Here is a 19,394-nt window from a genome sequence, read left to right on the forward strand (position 1 = left end):
GGGGCTTTTTGCATTTTTCTTTTTCTTAAAGAAGTATCACAGAATCATAGAGAGGCCTGGGCTGGAATGGACCTTAAAGATCATCTTGTTCCAACCCCACCTGCCATGGGCAGGACACTTTTCACTAGACCAGGTTGTTCAAAGCCCCATCCAACTTGGCTTTGGACACTTCCAGGGATTGAGCAGACACAGCTTCTCTGGGCAACCAATGCCTCACCACCCTCAAAGTAAAGAATTTCTTGCTAACATCTACCATATTTGAAGCCATGCCTCCTTAAATGCCCTTGTAAATAGTACCACTCCAGTGTTACGGACGCCTCCTTGATATTTTGCTAAGTTAAGCTTTATTAACAAAAGTGATAAAGCATCATCAAAGACATCTTGCCTTTATACATGTGTTACTTGTGCCTTCACTTTGCAAAAAGATTGCCCTAAGATATGAAAAATTTATACGGATAAAGGTTGATAGATTATACAATATAGAGAATTACAGGTGAAAAGAGAAGGGAAATAAGGGTATTGAATACTTGTTTTCATAACTTAGCCTTCAACCTTGCATATTTTATTCCTTCTTCAAACATTGTTCTTCCTTCCCCCACTGTGAACTAACTTCTGGTTTGCCAAATGATCTCTACAAAATTTGCCATGAAGGGCTCATGACCCAATCCCTTCTGTATGAAAATAAGTGCAGATTTCTATTTGCATATAATGAACTTGGTTTTCAGTTGTGTTTGTGTTGTTCATGGTCCTTTGTGTGCAAGGATGAGAGGCAGCTGTTCATCTTTTTTATATGAGAACACTAAAATAAGATTTTGTTAACTTACAGATTTGATGTCAGGTTTCTGAAGGCTTAAATGCAAAAGGGACTAGACTGTAAGGCTATGGAGAATATTGTGAAACAGATGTGATAGCATCAAATAAAGAATGAAAGCTGGAACACATGTCAAAAGGTTTGATTCTTGCAACAATAACCCTTGCAGAAAAAGAACTCCTACAACGCAAATAATTTCCAGTTGGAGGAAATGCTTTAAAGAAATCATTAATTTCTGTCTCAAAGATTAACCTAACGTTGCAACAGTAAACTTCTTTTACTTGAAAACGAGTGAATACAATCACAGTATTTCCACCTCAAGTATCCTGGCCATTTGCCTTGACTTACCCGCTTATGAAGACGTTCTGCTTCCTCCTGATATGCAGCAAGTTGCTGCTTCCATTGTTTCACGTTGGCAGTGGACTCCAGCAGGGCTGCTGTGAGCTTAGCGTTGTTGCCCTTGAGCGCGGCCAGCTCTGCCTCCCAATGCTTGCTGATTGTCGAACTGCACAGACAGAATGAGAATGATCAGAACGCCCGAATCTCTTCCTTCATGCTTTTAAAATGCCTTATAAGTTTTTCAATATCCAACAAAAATAGAGTTATGCAAAAAATTGTATGACTAAATGACTAAATGAGAATCCAAATGCTCAAATCATCAAATCTATAAATTAAGAAAATATAGATATAGCACTATTGGAAAACAACATCTTACCTTCCCAGTCCAACAGGGTATACTTCTAAATAAAATGTTAAATATTATAAAATCCACATTAGCTTCCCAAAAGCAACAGCATGCAATTCAAGAATACGTATATGATTAGTCACTCTGTTAATATATGCACATTGAATGAAAGTGTTTTTTTAATCTACTATTTTATGAAATATATTGTAGAAAAATATTTGTCATTGACTTGATTAAAGAGAGCTAATATAGTGCTTTAGAAGTACTGCTTTTTTGTCCTAAAGTAAAGAAAAGTAAAGAAACATACTTTCTTTATTAAATACCATATTTAATTTGTACTTGCAAATTCAAAGATCTTCAATTTCATAATACTATTAATATGTTTTTCCTTAGTAATATCAGCAAAGAGAGTAGAGATCAAGTAGAATGGATACACTACTGCTTTATTGCAAAGTGGAAGCTGATGCTGAGGTTTACTGAAGTAGCCTGCAGAAGAAAATCCCTGCTTACAATATAGTTGTTCTCTAAGCAAACACAGAGCTTTAATTTTCACAGGTAATTAGTTTGCCATCATCTGCAGACCATCTCTTTACACTCAGTACACAAGGGAAAGGTATCTCAGACACATCAGGTGAATGCATTACATGAATTATATGCAAATAGCTCATTAATGTATACTTGTGCAATGCTAACAGCATGTGAGGTGCACACCTACATGGACAATACATATAGAAAATAATTCATTTTTTCTAATTAGCTCACTATTAAAGGCATCATTGAAAACCAAAGATCTGTAACTCTGACCAAAATGATTTAGTATGAAGAATTATTACAATTATAATATTATTAAATTAATTATAATTTATTACTATTTTGCACGTAAGTTTATAGATTTATTTGAACTTTGTATGCATGTATAATGAAATATTCTGCCATCACTATATCCACTTCATTTCTTTCTTCTACTTCCTGCATATGCAAAGCCCATCCCATCAAAGCATATTTCAAAAACATTATTACTCCTATAAACATTCCTTATGTGTTCAAAATTAACCAGACACTGGGGAACATTCATTACCTATTCAGATAATGTGTACTGTTTCACTAAAATTTTATATCTGATTCCTCCATATTCCAGCATTTCCTTCCAAATAGTGCTTTGACCACTTATACAGGAATACAGGTTCCTCCAGAAGAGGGATATGCTCTAGCATTTAATGATACAACCAATTAGAAGTTCACCACTGGAAATTTTAGATCTTTAAGGACTAAAATAAAGTAATGATGAACCGACTTCATCATGGAACACAGACTCATATATTCAAGAAGATAAACACAAATTTCTGTAACCATGTCTACTCTTTTGTTCAGATTTAATTTTCCCTTGTAGTAGCCCAGGAGATGAACAAATTGTATTAAAAGAATGCTCAAAATATCTAGTACTTTATTATATTCATAGCTCCTTCCTGATGTTCTGATCTGACAAAAAATATCCAATCCAGTAGTTTCATGCAAGTGAGCTACATTTAGCAGTCCTGCAGGACTACTGGCAACTACTAGCTACTAGCAAATTGTTTATATGTGACACTGGTACTTGCTTACAAAATGTGCCTTACTGCTCATATTTTGCCCCAGAGGATATATGCACACAAACTGACGTAACATAGCTCTATCCAAGACAGTCAAAGGCTGGGAGATGTTTCATCATCTATTATCCTAAAGAAGTGAAAGGAGAGTTTTTAATATTATAATGCTTATAATATATGATGATACCCTTCTAATCCATGCAGAACCCAGAAGTCAAACTCTCAGGTAGTGATGAGTAATAATGTGAGGGTGATTTGTGGTATGTTTCACTTCCACTGTTGCCTGGTGTCCCTGCTACAGTGCCTCCCAAGAAAACAGCCAGGAGCTTTCAAGTAATTCCTTGCATAATAGAATGTCAGCATGAAATATGAAGCATGTATTTTCTATTAGTGCTATGGCGAATCTGGTTCAAAAGCTATCAGATTTCTTTGGATCTTGTTATTTTTCAATTGGTTATTCTCAACAAGAATGCATCTGTATTATTTCTCAACTGTAGTGTTTTTTTCCATAAGAGATCTACATAGTGGGCAGGAACATGCCTATTGTAATGCAGGTGTTACTTATTTGTAGCATATACTGGGGTTTTTTGTACGAATAATTGTTACTGTATCTTCTGCATGTTCCACTACAGTTCCATAATGTGGAAACATATTACTTAAATTAGTCTAGTTTTGTATCTGATAATATACAATGACTTCCGAAGTATTTAGAAGAATCCTGTTTCTTTTTTATGGATATCACACTAGGAAACAGTCTCAAAGATGCGAATTTTTTTATTTTCATAAAATCATAATTTGATTAAAATAGCCCATAACCAGTCCTGGGTGTTCTGACTTACTTTTCTCAAATACTTTCTTGAGATTAAAAAAAAAAGAAAATAAAAACAACAAAGAAGATAATTAAATTATGTTCTATGGATTAGTTTGGTTAAAACTGGATTTAGATTAATTACTTTAGAACCAGATAAAAGCACACCTACAGCAGGCTCTTCTTAGGTTAGAGTGAGAGTATCTGCATTGAAGCCTGTATCTGTTGAGCCACATTGGTTCAAATGTACCAACCCTTCCTGAGGAAAGACTGAGAAAAATAATATCATGCAGATACAATGAAAACTCTCCTTTGGAGAAGGAGCTGCTGAGGCTAACCTCTGTGAAAGGAAACACACAGAACCAGGAGCTGATGGACACATGGAAGGCTCAAAAGTCTCCCAAAAACTGCTAAAGCACATAGCCAGAATTTTAATGGTGGAACAGCTGCAATACAGTTCCTTGGGATAGGTACAAGAGATCTGCACATACCTTTTCTCTCTAAAACCTTTGACTTAATTACTGTCTGAAAGGCTTGCTGCTAAAAGGAATTGATTATGCCCTCACTGCATTAGATTCTGTCATAGAAAACACATACACATCCCTGACAGGTTGTCTTAACAGTTGTAAATATCTAAACCTAATTTGAATCATCCCTCATGTGTTCTGAGACTATGTGCTCTACAAAGCACTTGAAATATGAACACTTAGTCAGCGATCACACTGATCCAAACAGTGAAATTTCTACCATAGCATTTTCCAGCTCTGCACTGTGTGCAAAGCTGTATATACACACTGGGGTACACAGTTATACACATTTGCAGTCCTCTGGTGAAAGAATTCAACCTGCATACATGTTTTGTTTCCTTCTGAAAGCCATCCATCCCTTTGCTGGCAGTGTCACAATTTTAACAGTTCTTGCTTGAAACCTGTCAGAATTAATGTCACTGACTGCCTGAGAAACCCAAAGCTTCTAGATAGTCCTTCAAAAAAAGAAACATCCTTAACATTCTGGTCTGTTGCCTCTTTTCCATCATGAAAAGCTACACCAAATTTTAAAAAATACTCTGATAGAGAATAAAGCCTGGTCATTTCCCTTGTGAAACTTCTGAGCATCTGAAAACACAAGGACAAACTGTTTTGCATACATTCCATTAGTGCCAAATACAAGAGAGAGAAAGGATATTATCCTATCTAGAGGATAATAACAAGATATGAGTTTTATTGGCTCAGCTATCATGTTAATAAAAAAAAAGGAAATTTCGTAGCAGAGGTTTGGGTCTGACAATGGCAACTGTTCATAGGATCTCAAGCATGCTTTAGTGAACAAAAGGTCAAATTCCTCCTGAATCTCCTACCCTTGGTGCTGGCCAGGATATCTGGTATACGTGTAACATCAGACATGCCCACAGTCAGAACACCATATGATGCCCCACTGTCAAAGCAAAGGGTACAAAATCAGAAATTAAACATCTGTGCCATCCAGTAATTCAACCACTTTCACAAAAGACTCCTAGAAAAACTGCTGCCTGGTACCACACAACCTAACTGTGACACCCTCTGAAAACTGAAGTAGGAGTCAATGATCTTCGTTCCGTACATTTAGGCATTCTGACCAATTAACATCAGGCCAATCTCCTTTCTCATTGGGGATTAGTTACAAGCCCAGTAAGTCACTGAGGAATAGCTTTGGTATCTGTCCATCTGTGACCTGAATAGTGTGCCAGAGGCTATAAATGCATGATTATCTTTCTCTGCAAAGTAGGTCACTTAAGGAAAATTAATCTGAAAAGCTCCAGTCACCACATTTAGCCAGTTGGAGAAGGCTTGCAAAGGGAAAGGGGGATAAGCACTGATGACTTGCATTCAGAATGAAGTTATCTTGAGAAATGCCTTCATGAAACAAAGAAACAAAAGCACTTCAAATCGTGTTTCTGCTTTTTGAATCACTATTGCTTACTCACTGTCTGCTTAGTTGAATGCAGTACCAACACTGGAAAACATGGTTTAAGGTTTATTTCAGATTTATAGCAATAAAATGTGCAAAGAATTCTGCTTTATTAATATTTAGAGGTTTTAATATTGTGTTCATTACTTAAAATTAATTAATTTAAAATTTATTCTATAGCATAGTCATGGTTTCAAAAAATACTCTTACTTAAGACAAGGTAAACTATTTTCTTCAGTGTCACTGTGATCTGCACTGCAGGTGTGTGGTGAGCAGGCCTGTCTTGGGATATAAGAAATGAAGAGGAATTTAATAAAGTAAGAATGGAGTACTTTCAACATAAAACATGGATTTTGGTACAGTAATTTAATCCATAAGACTTGACAAATATGAACAGAGCAGAGTCCTGGTAGCTGCTGCCCAGATCATAAATAGTGGCATGTGTTGGAAGCAGCCCAAGAGCGTGGTGGAGTGAGCATTACCAAGCAGAAGGAATGGTATGTCAACCAGCCAGTAATAATGCATTAACTCTGCTGGCAGCAAGGAGTGACCCCTTCTGACAGCTGGGCTGGTGAGCCCTGCAGAGCAGCTCTTCATGCTCAACAAAGCAGAGGGGCATTGTGAACTATTTGGTTCTGCTGTAGTAGCATCCGAGAGATCCAGTGAACACATAGCATCACTTCTCCTTGGCAGTGCAAGGCAAGTGTTTCAGTTTATGTAAAACTCCCTGGTGTATTTGGAAAAGAATCCTGCAAAAGGTCCTTATGAAATCCTCCATATTAAGTAAGCTTTGGTTAACGCTGAAGACTGGAAGGAAAAAGATCTCTGCAACAGGCTGTGCTTCCTATTGCCTACATTGAAATGATATGACGGATTGATTTGATGGAGATGTTGGCTCTGCTTGGCACAGTGAGGGGTTGCAACATCCCTCAAGGCATTCCTAAAAGCTCACAGGAAACCTCCTCTCATTCATGCTGAAAATGAGACTCAAGTTCCTCAGCTTATGTCCTGATTTAGAAGAAATTTTAAACAAGCAATTTGGGACACACCTTTTTGGAGATTTCAAAAAAGCATCTTTGTGGCCATCTATTAAATGTGTAAAAAAACTTCATGATGGAAAGGATTTAAACAGGATGCTTTTTGGGTAGTTGTTGTCTTCATAGTCCAAAGAATCATAAGCCCCTGGCAACGATATGGAAATCTCTCCCTCTCTCTTCAATATTCAAAGCAATAGGAAACAGAAGGAAGTTTTGTCTTCTATTAAATTACAGAAGAGAACGATCCCTACAATGAGGCAGAAGTCGAAGACAGAGGCATGGAGTAGACCAGGTTCTATCTCCCCACTTCAGGAAGAGGCAAGAAAGAAAGGTTTTGTTGTTCTGCTGTTTTTGTCTTCCTACACAGCTGCCTGCTTTTAGGGGCCCAAAAGATTCAACCACTTAAAACTCTCTGAATTTACGTATGTGTGGTACAGAGTCACACAGATAAATAACTAAAGAACAGCGAAAAAGGGAGAGTTACAGTAAGAACAACAGGTTTTGTAAGAAGAAAACATAAGACACAAAGCAAAATTGCCTCTTCACAGCCACTACTCACTGTCTTACATATAGTGATTAACTGGACACATACAAAAGGAAACCTCACTTGATAAACTGGAATTTGTTTAAAGAGTAAATCTTCTCAAAATTATAATCCAGAGATAATTACCAGGAAATTGCTGTGAGTTAAATATTTTGAGTGGGCCAATGAAAAACTAATTAATATTCAAAGAGATCCTTATCCTTAATTAGAGTGTTCAAAAGAATTTTTAGCAAAGGAGGATAGCTCCCCTGGGGAGAGAAGAAGGAACATTAACAAAGCATGAAAGATCAGTTCTTCCCTTTGGGATAAGGAATATCTACATTATCTCAGTGGAGTTACATCAGCACAAAACCAGAAAAACATGGTTGTGAATCAGCTCAAAGCCAAATAGATGAAGGAGGCCCTTGAAGCACATGGTACTTTAAGTGAGGTGTCTAATACCAAAGCCACCCTGCTGGAATGCAAGAAAGGCAGCTGAATGGATGAAATGAGCAATCAGCAGGTGAGAGCATTACGTGTCCAGGAGTCTATCATCTGTACAAATGTTGAAGGTTTATCCCAATCCAGGACGCACTATTATGTTTTGCACACATCTGTTCAACTCAGGGCTACAGTATGCTTGAACTCTCCATTCCTGTGTCAATGTAGAAGGCAAATACAGAAGCTTTTTGTGCAAATTTGGGCAGCTACAATCTAGAGATGTAACAGATTTCTCCCTCAAGGTGTTTCACATATGAGCTTTCACTTTCATTTAGCCTTTCATCTTGACCAATCTCTAGACTGGATTCTCCATGACCCAGAGTACCTGTGCCGCCCACAGACAGGAAAAGGCTTGCCTTTCCAGTTCTGTTACAGGCAGTCCTGCTCTTAGGCAGCTCTTATACTGTGTCTTATCAGCTCACTGGGGAAGGATCAATATCTTTGCAGACTTTATGGATGAAAATTACAAAAGAAGTTAAGTAATGATACAGATCCTTTTCACTATAGAGCAGACCACTATGCAATGCAAATGGGTGGGCATACCTGTGGCTAGCTTTTCCCATGAGAATTCTTTTTGTGTTTTGTAAATAAAGATAAAGTTTGGATGTTATTAAAAACAGTGTCCCAAGATCTGGACGGTGCAGGCCTGGCCAATCAGGCCTAGGGGAAGGCTTCTGGCCGACCAATCTGGGTGACTTTTGAAAACTCTATATATATATGATGAAATCAAAACAATAAAGGTCTTTCCTTCTTGCCACTGAGAACTGACCTCTTTACTCTGCTAGCTGCTCAACAGCGACACATACCCTGTTCAGATCCACCACTCAAAGCCACGCTCTCTATGTTACTCATCACAGCCTTTATTCATCACAGGGCTATAGAAACCCCCATAATACAGATTGCTTTCAATATGGGAACTCATCCTTGAGAAATAGACTGGATACAAAATTACTTTTAAGGCTGTGAATTTTCACATAAACACTACCTCTAGTAACCCAGCATGGTATGCCTGCAAAAGGCAACAAAGCCAGAGTTAAATATGGCTAACAACATGTTCACTGCTTATTGAAACACTAGGAGCCAACAGAACAGAAGAGCTCTGGAAAGATACTTCATGGAACACAGAAGACTGGGTATTAATACAAAATTAATGATTTGGTAATGATCTCTGCCCATGCAGGACTTAGGTCTCGGTCCTAACCCAAGTTATAGGGTGGGACACAGTGAAGTCACTCTTCTTCACAAGAAACAACGACATTACTTGTTTCTTGTACTGCCTGCTAGTGTGTGCTGGATGTGTTCACAGAGATAACATTTGAACTCTGTTTCTTATTTAAATTATGCTGTTAAACACAGTTTTAAGCATGATTTTGTACACTGTATCACAAAACAAAAACCTGTATTTATCCTGGAGAAAGTCCCTAATCTCTCTGAAGAGACTCAATTCTTAATTTTATACTTTTTAAAAGATCTCATTTTTATATTAGTCATTAAATTTTATAAAGTAAACAGACATTTGTTATGTCTTCCTGAAGGCCACAGAGCATAAACAAAGAACAGTAACACTTTCTTATAACTTCTAGAACTTTGAAGGAACAAGCATGGCTAGTTAATTGCTAGGTTTTTTTGCAGTAATCATTAAAACCTTATAGATCTAACAATTATCACATACTCTGAACTATGAAAAAAATATTTGCCCTTGCTCCGTTACTGAAATTGGTTATCACTCTAAGTATTTTATTCTCATGCCTGTGAGGCCTTGCTGACCTAAAATTTTATCACATATTCTGAAAAAGTAAAAAAAACTTGTCCTTATTCTCCTATTGAAATACTATACTGCTATAGTTGGAAGTAGTTTACTCTCAGATCTGTAGTGTGCAACTGATACTCAATAAGTTTTTTTAGTACACTGAACATTAGGCATAATTTCTTGCTGTTGCTATGGTGCTGAAAATCTCAAATATTCCAACAAAATTATGTTTTTAAAAGCAACTAAAGTTATTTAGGAGCTTACATCCTATTTTCTAAAATGACTAGGTATTTGGCTGCAAAGAAAGTAAAATTGACTCTGGCATTTACAGCGCTTAATCACTTTAAGAAATCAATTAGATGATGTAGCTATTGGCAAGTCAGATACTAGGACACGGTAACCCTGACACTAAAATGATCTGAATTATGGACACTTTCATGGCAGAACTCATCTGTACACACAAGAATTTAAAGCATTTTAACTGCAAATTCACAGTCTAAATTATTATGGATTAATTCTGCTAGGCCCCTGGCTAGGCAAAACCCCAAGTTTCTTTCAAAAATCCTACTATTAACAACAATTTGGGTGTGCATTGAATCAATTCACACTCTATCAGCAATGTAACAGAATAGAGTATTCAACATCCCTATACATCTCTCAGCTGGGCTGTCTTTTATGGAGTGCTATTCAGATTTTAACAGTTTCACTGAACTATGCTCCCAATTACACCTCAATGAGTTTGAAAAACTCTCCTGGCTTTGCCACAAAAATGCTGAAGGAACAACTCCTTTCACAGTGACCACCTCCTCTACTTAGTAAAAAAGGCCAAAAGCCCTGAGCTTCCGACAGATTCCAAATAGACTGGGGAGTTTGCACTCTCTGCAAACTGCCCTGTTCAGTGAGACTTAGCCAAGGAGATTCTAAGCAGAATCTGCCCATAGTCAGGTTTAGCACCCTTCCATCTTCACAGTCTTTGGAGGCCTTATGGGATCTGTAACAATTCCATTCCCATCTGAAACACTCCTGGGCATGCAGTGTTGATCTGTGTTTTTGTGCAAGAACAATACCACTCAAATGGGTGGCAATAAAGCCCTCTGATTTTTGCAGGTATGTTGGACCAGAAAAGGATGCCATACAAAACACAGTAACTGTGTCTTACAGCGTCAAGGACATTGAACGGGCACAGAATAGGAAACATGAGGAAACAATTCAGCCCACAGACCTCAGCGCCAAGGCACATTTTATTTAGCTGTACAGATGTGGCTCACGAGGCTGTGGCAGCTACAGGTTGATTCTACAGAGCTCAGCTCAGATTTTCAACTCTGCAACAAGAGAGTGAATACAGTAAAAGCTATGCTCTGGGCAACTACAGCCACATGCAGAGTGGTGACCTGGCCAAAGGGACTTCTCCCAACCTTGTAAATCTGACATAAACCACATGCTAGTGGAGATCCTCAGCACAAGCCTCTGCCTGCGTTTATAGGTGTTGTCACAGCTGTGACTGGAGTGTGTTGTGCTGCTGCTGAAGATGGAGCAGCTGTTACTGCTTGTTCAATGTGAAAGATTTACAAATGCCTATTTTAGTTCTTAACTGAACCTTCTGTTGCTGATATGACAGGACAGCTCAGCCTCTAAGACAACCTTAATGCTGGTTGCCACCCTAACTTCTTAGTAAACACTGATCTCAGCAGAAGACTCTAATACAGCTGCAGGGCCTCACAACTCTTCTACCAGCAACAGAAAAGCATTCTTATTGAATGACCTACAAAAACAGTCCTTTGTGATTGGGCAGCTGCGTAAAGATTCCGAATTATGACTACTCGGCCTCCACCCGGACAGCATTTTAGGTTATTTTACCATGTCAAATAATAACTACAGCTGCAATTCATTTTTGCATTACAATTGCCAGTTTGCTTATCCCTGTAAGTACAACAGGATGCATTAATAGCACAGGTAGTGCTGGAGATGAACTGTCAGTTTACATGCTGACAATGAAATAAGCTTATTCCATAAAGGCAACTGAAGCTACGTGGAAGCACAGAAAATTTAATTAAGTTTAATTTATCTCCTGTGGTAGCCATGCAATTACTTAAGAGTCAATAGCCTAAATATAAAGTCCAAACTAAGTCATCTATGGAACTCTCAGAAGTATTTTGAAGAACAAGCAGTAAGTCGCATGATATGATCACAATAAAACATTTATTGACTACATAAGTTTGAACAAAACAATTCACAAGTGAGTTGTAACACATGCAGATACTGCAAGTGATTTTTTTTTTCCATTCTAGTTCATTAAGAGAATGGAAATATTACATTTGCCTTGTTTAAACTGAATTTGAATCCAAGAACAGACTATATTGCTTGTACTATGCTGACCCTAGAGCCAAATCTACTAAAACCAAATAAAACTGATGAAACAAAAGATTCAATATAATACCTGGGAAGCTTCTGATACTGATACCTTTTCCATTAACTACAGGTTAACACTCAGAGAAAGCAGTCCCTACATATGTTTCTCTCCCTAATTTTAAATACTCCCATTTGAAAAGATAAAAACTGACATAGCACCTTCCTTAACTAACTGGCAGTTAACAGCTCCTTTTTACTCTGTCTGAACAAAGTGATTTTAGATTTCCTTCATCTTCTTTTTGGAATAATGCAGATGATTTGGCTCAAGAATTCAGCTGGAAGTTAAAATATAATAATTTGTAGACCTATTCTTTCCAATTCAACACTTCATTGATGCAACAGTTTCAAAGAAGAATACAAAGCTTGGCTCCTCTCTTCTCTCATCATCCCATCTTGCTTAACTTATCCCAAACCCAGTTGGGCAAGAAGGAAGCTGAATGAGTGTTGCTAGTTGTGAATTCACGGACAGCAGAGCAGAGACTGAACTTTCATCCTTCCATGAGGCTGTGCCTATGTGCCACATTTCAGCATGTTTGTTTTCTAGTAATGCAAGCTCTATTTCACTTTCCCTGATAAGGCCCCTAAACTAGGGAAAAGGTAAAGCAAACACAATGACGTGAAGATGTTTAAAAGTCAGCTTTCTTCAGCCTCCCACTATGCTGATCATAAACCCAGCACAAATGATTCCTGAAGTGCCAAAGAAGAATCAAACCAGAATACTAAAACCTCTGAAGAGTAAAGAAGGAAGGTACTACACAATTGGTATGGTTGTGTTGTTACATTAGTTTTAAATTTCAAAGTAATTCCTAAATGAAGTGAACAGGTAACTTGCAGTCATACACAGTGGTCAGTTAGATCACACTTCAAGCACATAAGAAACTATTTTGGCTATTTTCTTAAAATTCAGGCCAAATTAATCTGATGTATTGCCTACACACATTTGGCTTCAGACAACAAAACTGTATCTTATTTTTCTATCTATTTTCATTATCGTGAAATGGAAAAAAAATATTATTTTTCTTCCTTTGGCAATCTACTAGAGTTGTATAACTTAGCAGAATTCAGTCAATTCACTTGCAGGGTTTTGGTTTGATTTGGTATTTTTGTGTGAGCCATATTATTTGAAGAAAATTACTTCTTAATTACCTGTGGGACTGCAGTCTCCCAGAAGAATGGTTTCCAGTATTCTAACTTTAATTTAGAAACCAAACTCTCTGCATTTCATATCAGGAAGACAGAACATCGCAATGCCATGGAGTAAAATCTGCAAAGGCAATGACTTTACAATCAGAGCTGATCATGAGTTGCGGACCACCCGCAATGCTTTATTATTGTGTACTTGAGAAACCAGAGTTCTAGACATTGCAGATATTTTATTTCAGCACCTTCACACAGCTTTATCAGCACTTGCCAAATGGCTTAACAGCTGATTAAAAAACTCCCTTATATTCTAGTTCATTGCTGATTTGTGCCAACTCAATTTGTTACAGACAAAATTTGATGGCTGTTTCGTGTCACTGTGAAATATTCTTAACTTCAAAAAGAGAATACATTAAGTACACATTTTTGACAGACAAATTAGTTGTCTTGATGTGTGCCTGCCCCTAACCTATACCCATGTCTGCCAGAACCAGATTGACAATATCAAAGACCCACTGCAAGGGAGCTGCCTACTACAATGTGACAGAAAAGCAACATGACACAATTACGTTCAATCAAACAACTTGTTCGGGTGCAGACTGAATGCTGTTTGGATATTCAGACACATCCTGAAATGGCTTACAAGAAAGCAACTTTGGATGTGTACTTGATCAGTGAGCTTTTGCTCTAGTCTTCTAGTCTATCTGGACAGGAACCCTGATCTGTAGAGTAGGGAGAATAATTCAAACAGCCCATCAGGGAGCCATGGTAGGGTGATGGGAATCCCAGAGAACACGACACTGTGTTGCTTCCACAGCAAACAGAAAGCAAAAGTGCCAGCAGGTACAAATAAAGGCTGTGTCTGGGAAAGAGGATGTGGTGGTTGACGCCTCTCTTTAGCAGGTTTAAATGTTTAAAAGCTAAAAGAAGTTAAGTATCCCAATATGGCACTTCATCCACCCAGTCTTAGGTGCCTATTTAGGAGGAAAGGCATCAGGCACTATGGAAGCCCGTCAGCCGTAATTTTTTGACCTCATTGTCACATGGACATGTCAGAATTTTCTGGCTCTCCACCAAAGAATCCAGGCCACAACAGACTCCAAAGGAATTACTAGCTTAACCTATCACTAAATAAGGGATAAATCTTTGGCAATCTTAATTCATCTGACAAAACCAATACACTTATAGAGTATCATATAAGTAAATTGATCTTTTGCCTTGGACTTGAAACTAAGCTTTTAATTTCATGTGAATATTAAGAGCTCATGGCCCTTGGTCCATTGGTCTTGCAGGGATGCAAAATAATCCCTCTAAGAATATATACATTTTACATATATATACCTGCATGCATATATATGTATACACACATACACACACATATATAAACATTTTATGAATTCCAGAAAAATTCCTGAAAAAATAACTTTGATGAAAGTTATTTTTTTATAAGTGATTCATTTAAACATGAAATAGTCCTTTAAAAAATACACCATGTTAGAACTCTTTTAATATAGAGAGTTTTCTAAACTGCTTTTCTCTGCTTTATTGAACTTTAGCTTTTAGATATGCCTTCTTTCAAGAGGAGGAAAGAGGTAATCCATTTGACTGAATACCATCAATAAATACCTAAAACCAAAAAGTGGCTTCATCAACATGATTTCTTTGCATCACATAGACAACTGTATGTTGGCTCTGAACTGGTGAAGTCAATGGGAACAACAAAGTCAGCTCCTAAGCCACATGTGCCTGTGAATGAGAAATATTCCAGGGGATGGAAGAGTTCATGCAATTCTATCCAATCCTCCATTCTGCATAACTGCTGGAGGAGCCTGTAGCAGCTTTACTCTGGAATTACAAAGATGGCAAAGGAACAGGAGCTGCAGCCGCTTCCTGAACTCACACACCATTTCTGCCTCCTTTTAACCCAAGCAGAATTTGGTATAGCAGCGCTTCTATCTTGTATCTTTGACAAGAAAGAATTCATAATTTAAGCAACTCTTGCCAGCTTTCACTGCTTTCAATTTTCCATGCTAATCCTCTAGTATTAAGGTATCTAATTGACTGAAATTAGGTAATTTGAAATCCATATGGGCTTCATGAACACCATCTAAGCACTTTAAAAAAGGCAAAGCCCATGGATAAAAGAATATATGTAGTGTGTTTCAGGGGAATCTGCAGTTAACATTTCACCAAGAGTCAAAGTGGAAATGCTTCATGACTTAAGATGCTTGGCATCTTTTAACTCAGGCCAGATGTAATATATCACATATCTAATAGTATTTTCATAAATGACTGGAGGAATGAAATAAAAAACTGGCTCTTAAGCTTAAATACATGCAGAAGATGGTGCCAGCCATCCCCTTTCAGAGTGTATCTCGTCTCCAAGGAGAGAGGGCAAATAGCAAGGGAGTAATACAGCAAATTCTAAAAGGAATATAAATATCCATAGACTAAATTGGTCACTTCATCTTCAACATAAGATGTTAAAGGATGAAGTTACATTTATTTATTTTCTGCTTGGAAGTTTGAGAAAAATGAGTTCCACACTGTTTCAAGAATAGTAATTAATCAGTCTTTCTTTAACATTGTCATTACAGTTGTTTGTTTATCAATAGGCCTACCAGATGGCAGTGAAACTGTAATCACACAGTATTCATAAGACTGCAGAAGCAGATATCTATCTACGTGTAGCTTTCATATGGGAAGTCCATGTATCTCATGATCCACCACTACACCTCAAATAACAAAGAAGGCAGTGTAACTTCTTGATATCAGTCAAAAAAATCTAAACTGGTATCAATCATATGCATCCAATGGAGCTTCACTTTTGCTAAAATCTACACAGCTACCAACGTTTTTCTTATCCCCTCCTTCTTTTAAAAAATACTTTCTTAAAGTATTCCACTAGGTTTGGCCCCACTGACTAAAAAATATAACACACATTCTTTCTGTTAGGATAAATAAGGCATGTGAGAAACAGCAACACACAGAAGTTTCAGGAGAACATGGGAGAAGGTGAAACAGACACAATACCTGGTGCAGGGTAGAGAGGCCAATTGACTTGGAAATATAAAGACCCTGCATTGGACAAGAGCCACTAACTCAAAGACTCACGCTTGTTTTGTTTTATCATAGAATCACAGAGTGGTTTGGGTTGGAAGGGACCTTAAAGACCACCCAGCTCCAACCTGTCTCCCATGGGCAGGGGCACCTCCTGCTAGACCAGGATGCTCAGAGACCCTTCCAACCTGGCCTTGAACACTGCCAGGGATGTGACATCCACATCTTCTGTGGGCAACCTGCTCCAGTGCCCCACCATCCTCATTGTAAAACATCTAGGTGAAAATATTCAAGTACTTGAGCAACTGAACAACTCGAGAAATTTCTTCACTAAAAACATACACTTCACAAATATTCAAGAAACTATGGTTTTGGGGGGGGTGCAGGTTTATGTGGACTTTAAAGGAGTAAGGCTGTATTTTGAGACTATATTGTTGCTATGAGTTATAATATATTTAAATACAACAAAACTTACAAAAAGCCAAGACTTCTCTTGCTGAAGCTTTTTAAAAGATGTTTTTAGCTTGTGGACTTTGAACACAAAACTCTTTAGCAACACTTGAATTTCCTTTATTAAGGCATTGACAGAGGCATTCTTCCATGACTACTCACTGTAAGTTGTGAAAATTGATCTGATTTTGCTAAATAAAACAAAGTTAATGTGAAGTGAACCTTGGGATGAGTAAAATACACAAGAATTAAAATACAATAGTGATGGACATTGTTCTGCATAAATCTTAGAGAAAAAAATTAAAAAGACTTGAAAACTGTACGACCTTTTCAATAAAATCTATGTGGATGGAAGTATGTACCCCAAAACCCAAAACCAGACTATCTTTGCGTTTCACAGAAACACATCACAATGACAGTCAGTTTAGAGACAGAAAATGGTAAATGAATAGGTCTGGAAAAGTTTCTTTAGTACTTGCCTACCCTACAATGCTTACAGTTGCATAAGCATTATATTTTGTGTTGGCAAAGGTAAGGAGACTGAGTCTTGCACTTGAAACAAAGCAGCTACACACCAGGTACTAGGAGTGTTTATTTTCTAACGTACAGTTCTGGGTGGCTGTTGGGGCATAAGAAGCAGTACTGAAGAGGTCTCTTTGGTGTGGCAAAGGATGTGTGTGAGCAGATGAGTGAAAACTGTGTGATTCTCTTACCTGCAGAACAGACTGCCATAAGAAAGTGTCATTACAAATAGTCCAGATTTCAGGCTCTGAAGAAAGCCCCCAGCTTTCTCATCAAGAATTATTCCTAGGGTGAATGCATGGGCATGGATGGTTTGCATTACCTTGGTCTGGAAACAGTTTCATGTATCTGCTTTCCTGGCCAATGGGGAGGAGACTGTGATGTTTGAGGGATCAGACTTGGTGAAAAATATGTTTGTCCTACAAAACATCCCCTCTCTTTCTGAAAAAGGCTTTCTCTTCTCAAGGGTAAAGGCTGTTAGAAGATCCATTGAAACTCAGGAGATCAATAGCTATGTGGTTGTTTTGGGCTTTTTCTCCCCCAGCAACTTCAGGTATTATTGGCTTTCTGGTTTTGTTTCTTTAATGGGAGACTGAAAAATGATAAGTAATGCAGTGAGGTTTCCAATACAAAGAAAGCATGACTTTTGTAGTTTCAAAGTGCTAAGTCTTTCCACAGATGATTTTAAAACGAAAAGCAATTCTACAAAGTGACTATTTCAAAGTTTTTTTGGTTTTTTTTCTGGAAAAAAATGTGTTGAGACCTGCACAAGAAGGTGTGTCTCTTCCCTTTGATATTAACAACACTTTTCAGTTTTGAAAAAAAAAATTTTCAAGACGTCCCAAAGAAATGTCTGATATAGTATGGACAGGACCTTGGACTACTTCATGTTGCCTCAGAAAAGTTCGGTTTGAAGTTTATAGAATCATAAAATCATAGAATGATAAAGGAAAGGAAGGAACCTTTAAGATCATCTAGTCCCAACCCTCTGTACCATGGGCAGGGTCACCTCCCATTAGACCAGATTGTTCAAGGCTTTTTCGTCTGTGGCTTTGAACACTTTGAGGGCTCATCCACAGCCTCCCTGGCTAACCTGGGCTCCTGTATCTCACCAGCCTCACAGGAAATAATTTTTTCCTAATATCTAGCTTAATTTCCTGTCTTTCAATTTGTACCCATTACTTCTTGTCCTATCACTGCAGTTCCTGATGAACTGTCCCTCTCTGGCTTCCCTGCAGGCACCTTCAGATACTGGAAGGTTGCTCAAGGTCCCCCCCCAACCTTGTCTTCTCCAGGCTCCAAAGCCACAACTTTCTCAGTCCATCTTCATAGACAATGTGCTCCAGTCCCCTTAATCCTAATCCTTATACCTGATCCCTACTTACTGGTTGAAAGTTTTCCTGTAATGACACTGAACAATATCAAAAACACTGATGGAAGCAGGAGCAAAGAAGAGGTATCAACTGTCTACATAAGATCTTCTAAAACCATTGCTTTAATAATTCTTTTTGAAAAGATGATTGTATGTTTAAGCTTACAACTCAAAACCCATCATATTTTAAATAATAGATGTACAAATCATGCCATATACAAAACTCATAGACACCATTTAGAAATTTAAACAAGTATTCACACTGGTATAAAAATGCAAAATAGAAAAAGCTTGTTATTCAAGTAAATTACTTGGAAAAATCTAGAATAAAGAGAGTAGTTCTTCCACTACTGCCTAAAAATGACAAGAACAGGTGACTTCATGTTAAGAGTAGACTCCTACAATGAAGTAATGCAGTTAAAAAAATGTATTATTGAGAATATTTACAAAAGTAATGATTGTGAAATAATGGGTGCAACAAAAAAATCCAACCTGAACCACTCACCCTACATAATCAGATTTGGTTTTAAGTATCACATATACCAATTCACAGAGCTAATGTCTACATTCCTGAGGTATTAACAATCTTTGATGTCATCCATAATTTGAAGAGGTTGAACTCAATGGATTTACTCCAAAAAATGGAAGTCCATTCCTTAAGAAAAATTGTTTTCTTTTGGTTTTAACTGGGCTCTTTTTTTCCCTTACATATGTGATAAAAGGGAAGAAAATTACATAGTAAAAGTAGTATGGTTTTGGCTTGTTTTGTTGGTTTGATTTTTTAACATAAAGT

At 37.6% G+C, this 19,394-nt stretch overlaps 1 protein-coding gene across 2 annotated transcripts in view; it reads right to left on the minus strand.

Annotated features, from left to right (window-relative positions):
* HOMER1 (homer scaffold protein 1) overlaps positions 1–19,394 on the minus strand; it is an 89,892-nt gene that overhangs the window by 24,405 nt on the left and 46,093 nt on the right. For both annotated transcript variants that reach the window (XM_085042297.1, XM_085042298.1), the window contains exon 6: positions 1,160–1,316. In XM_085042297.1, the coding sequence (XP_084898423.1) occupies positions 1,160–1,316 (157 nt within the window). The remainder of the gene's footprint in view (positions 1–1,159; positions 1,317–19,394) is intronic.

The sequence above is a fragment of the Lichenostomus cassidix genome, chromosome Z (assembly GCF_008360975.1).
Source record: "Lichenostomus cassidix isolate B80296 chromosome Z, HeHo_3.0, whole genome shotgun sequence".
Lineage (NCBI taxonomy): Eukaryota > Metazoa > Chordata > Aves > Passeriformes > Meliphagidae > Lichenostomus > Lichenostomus cassidix.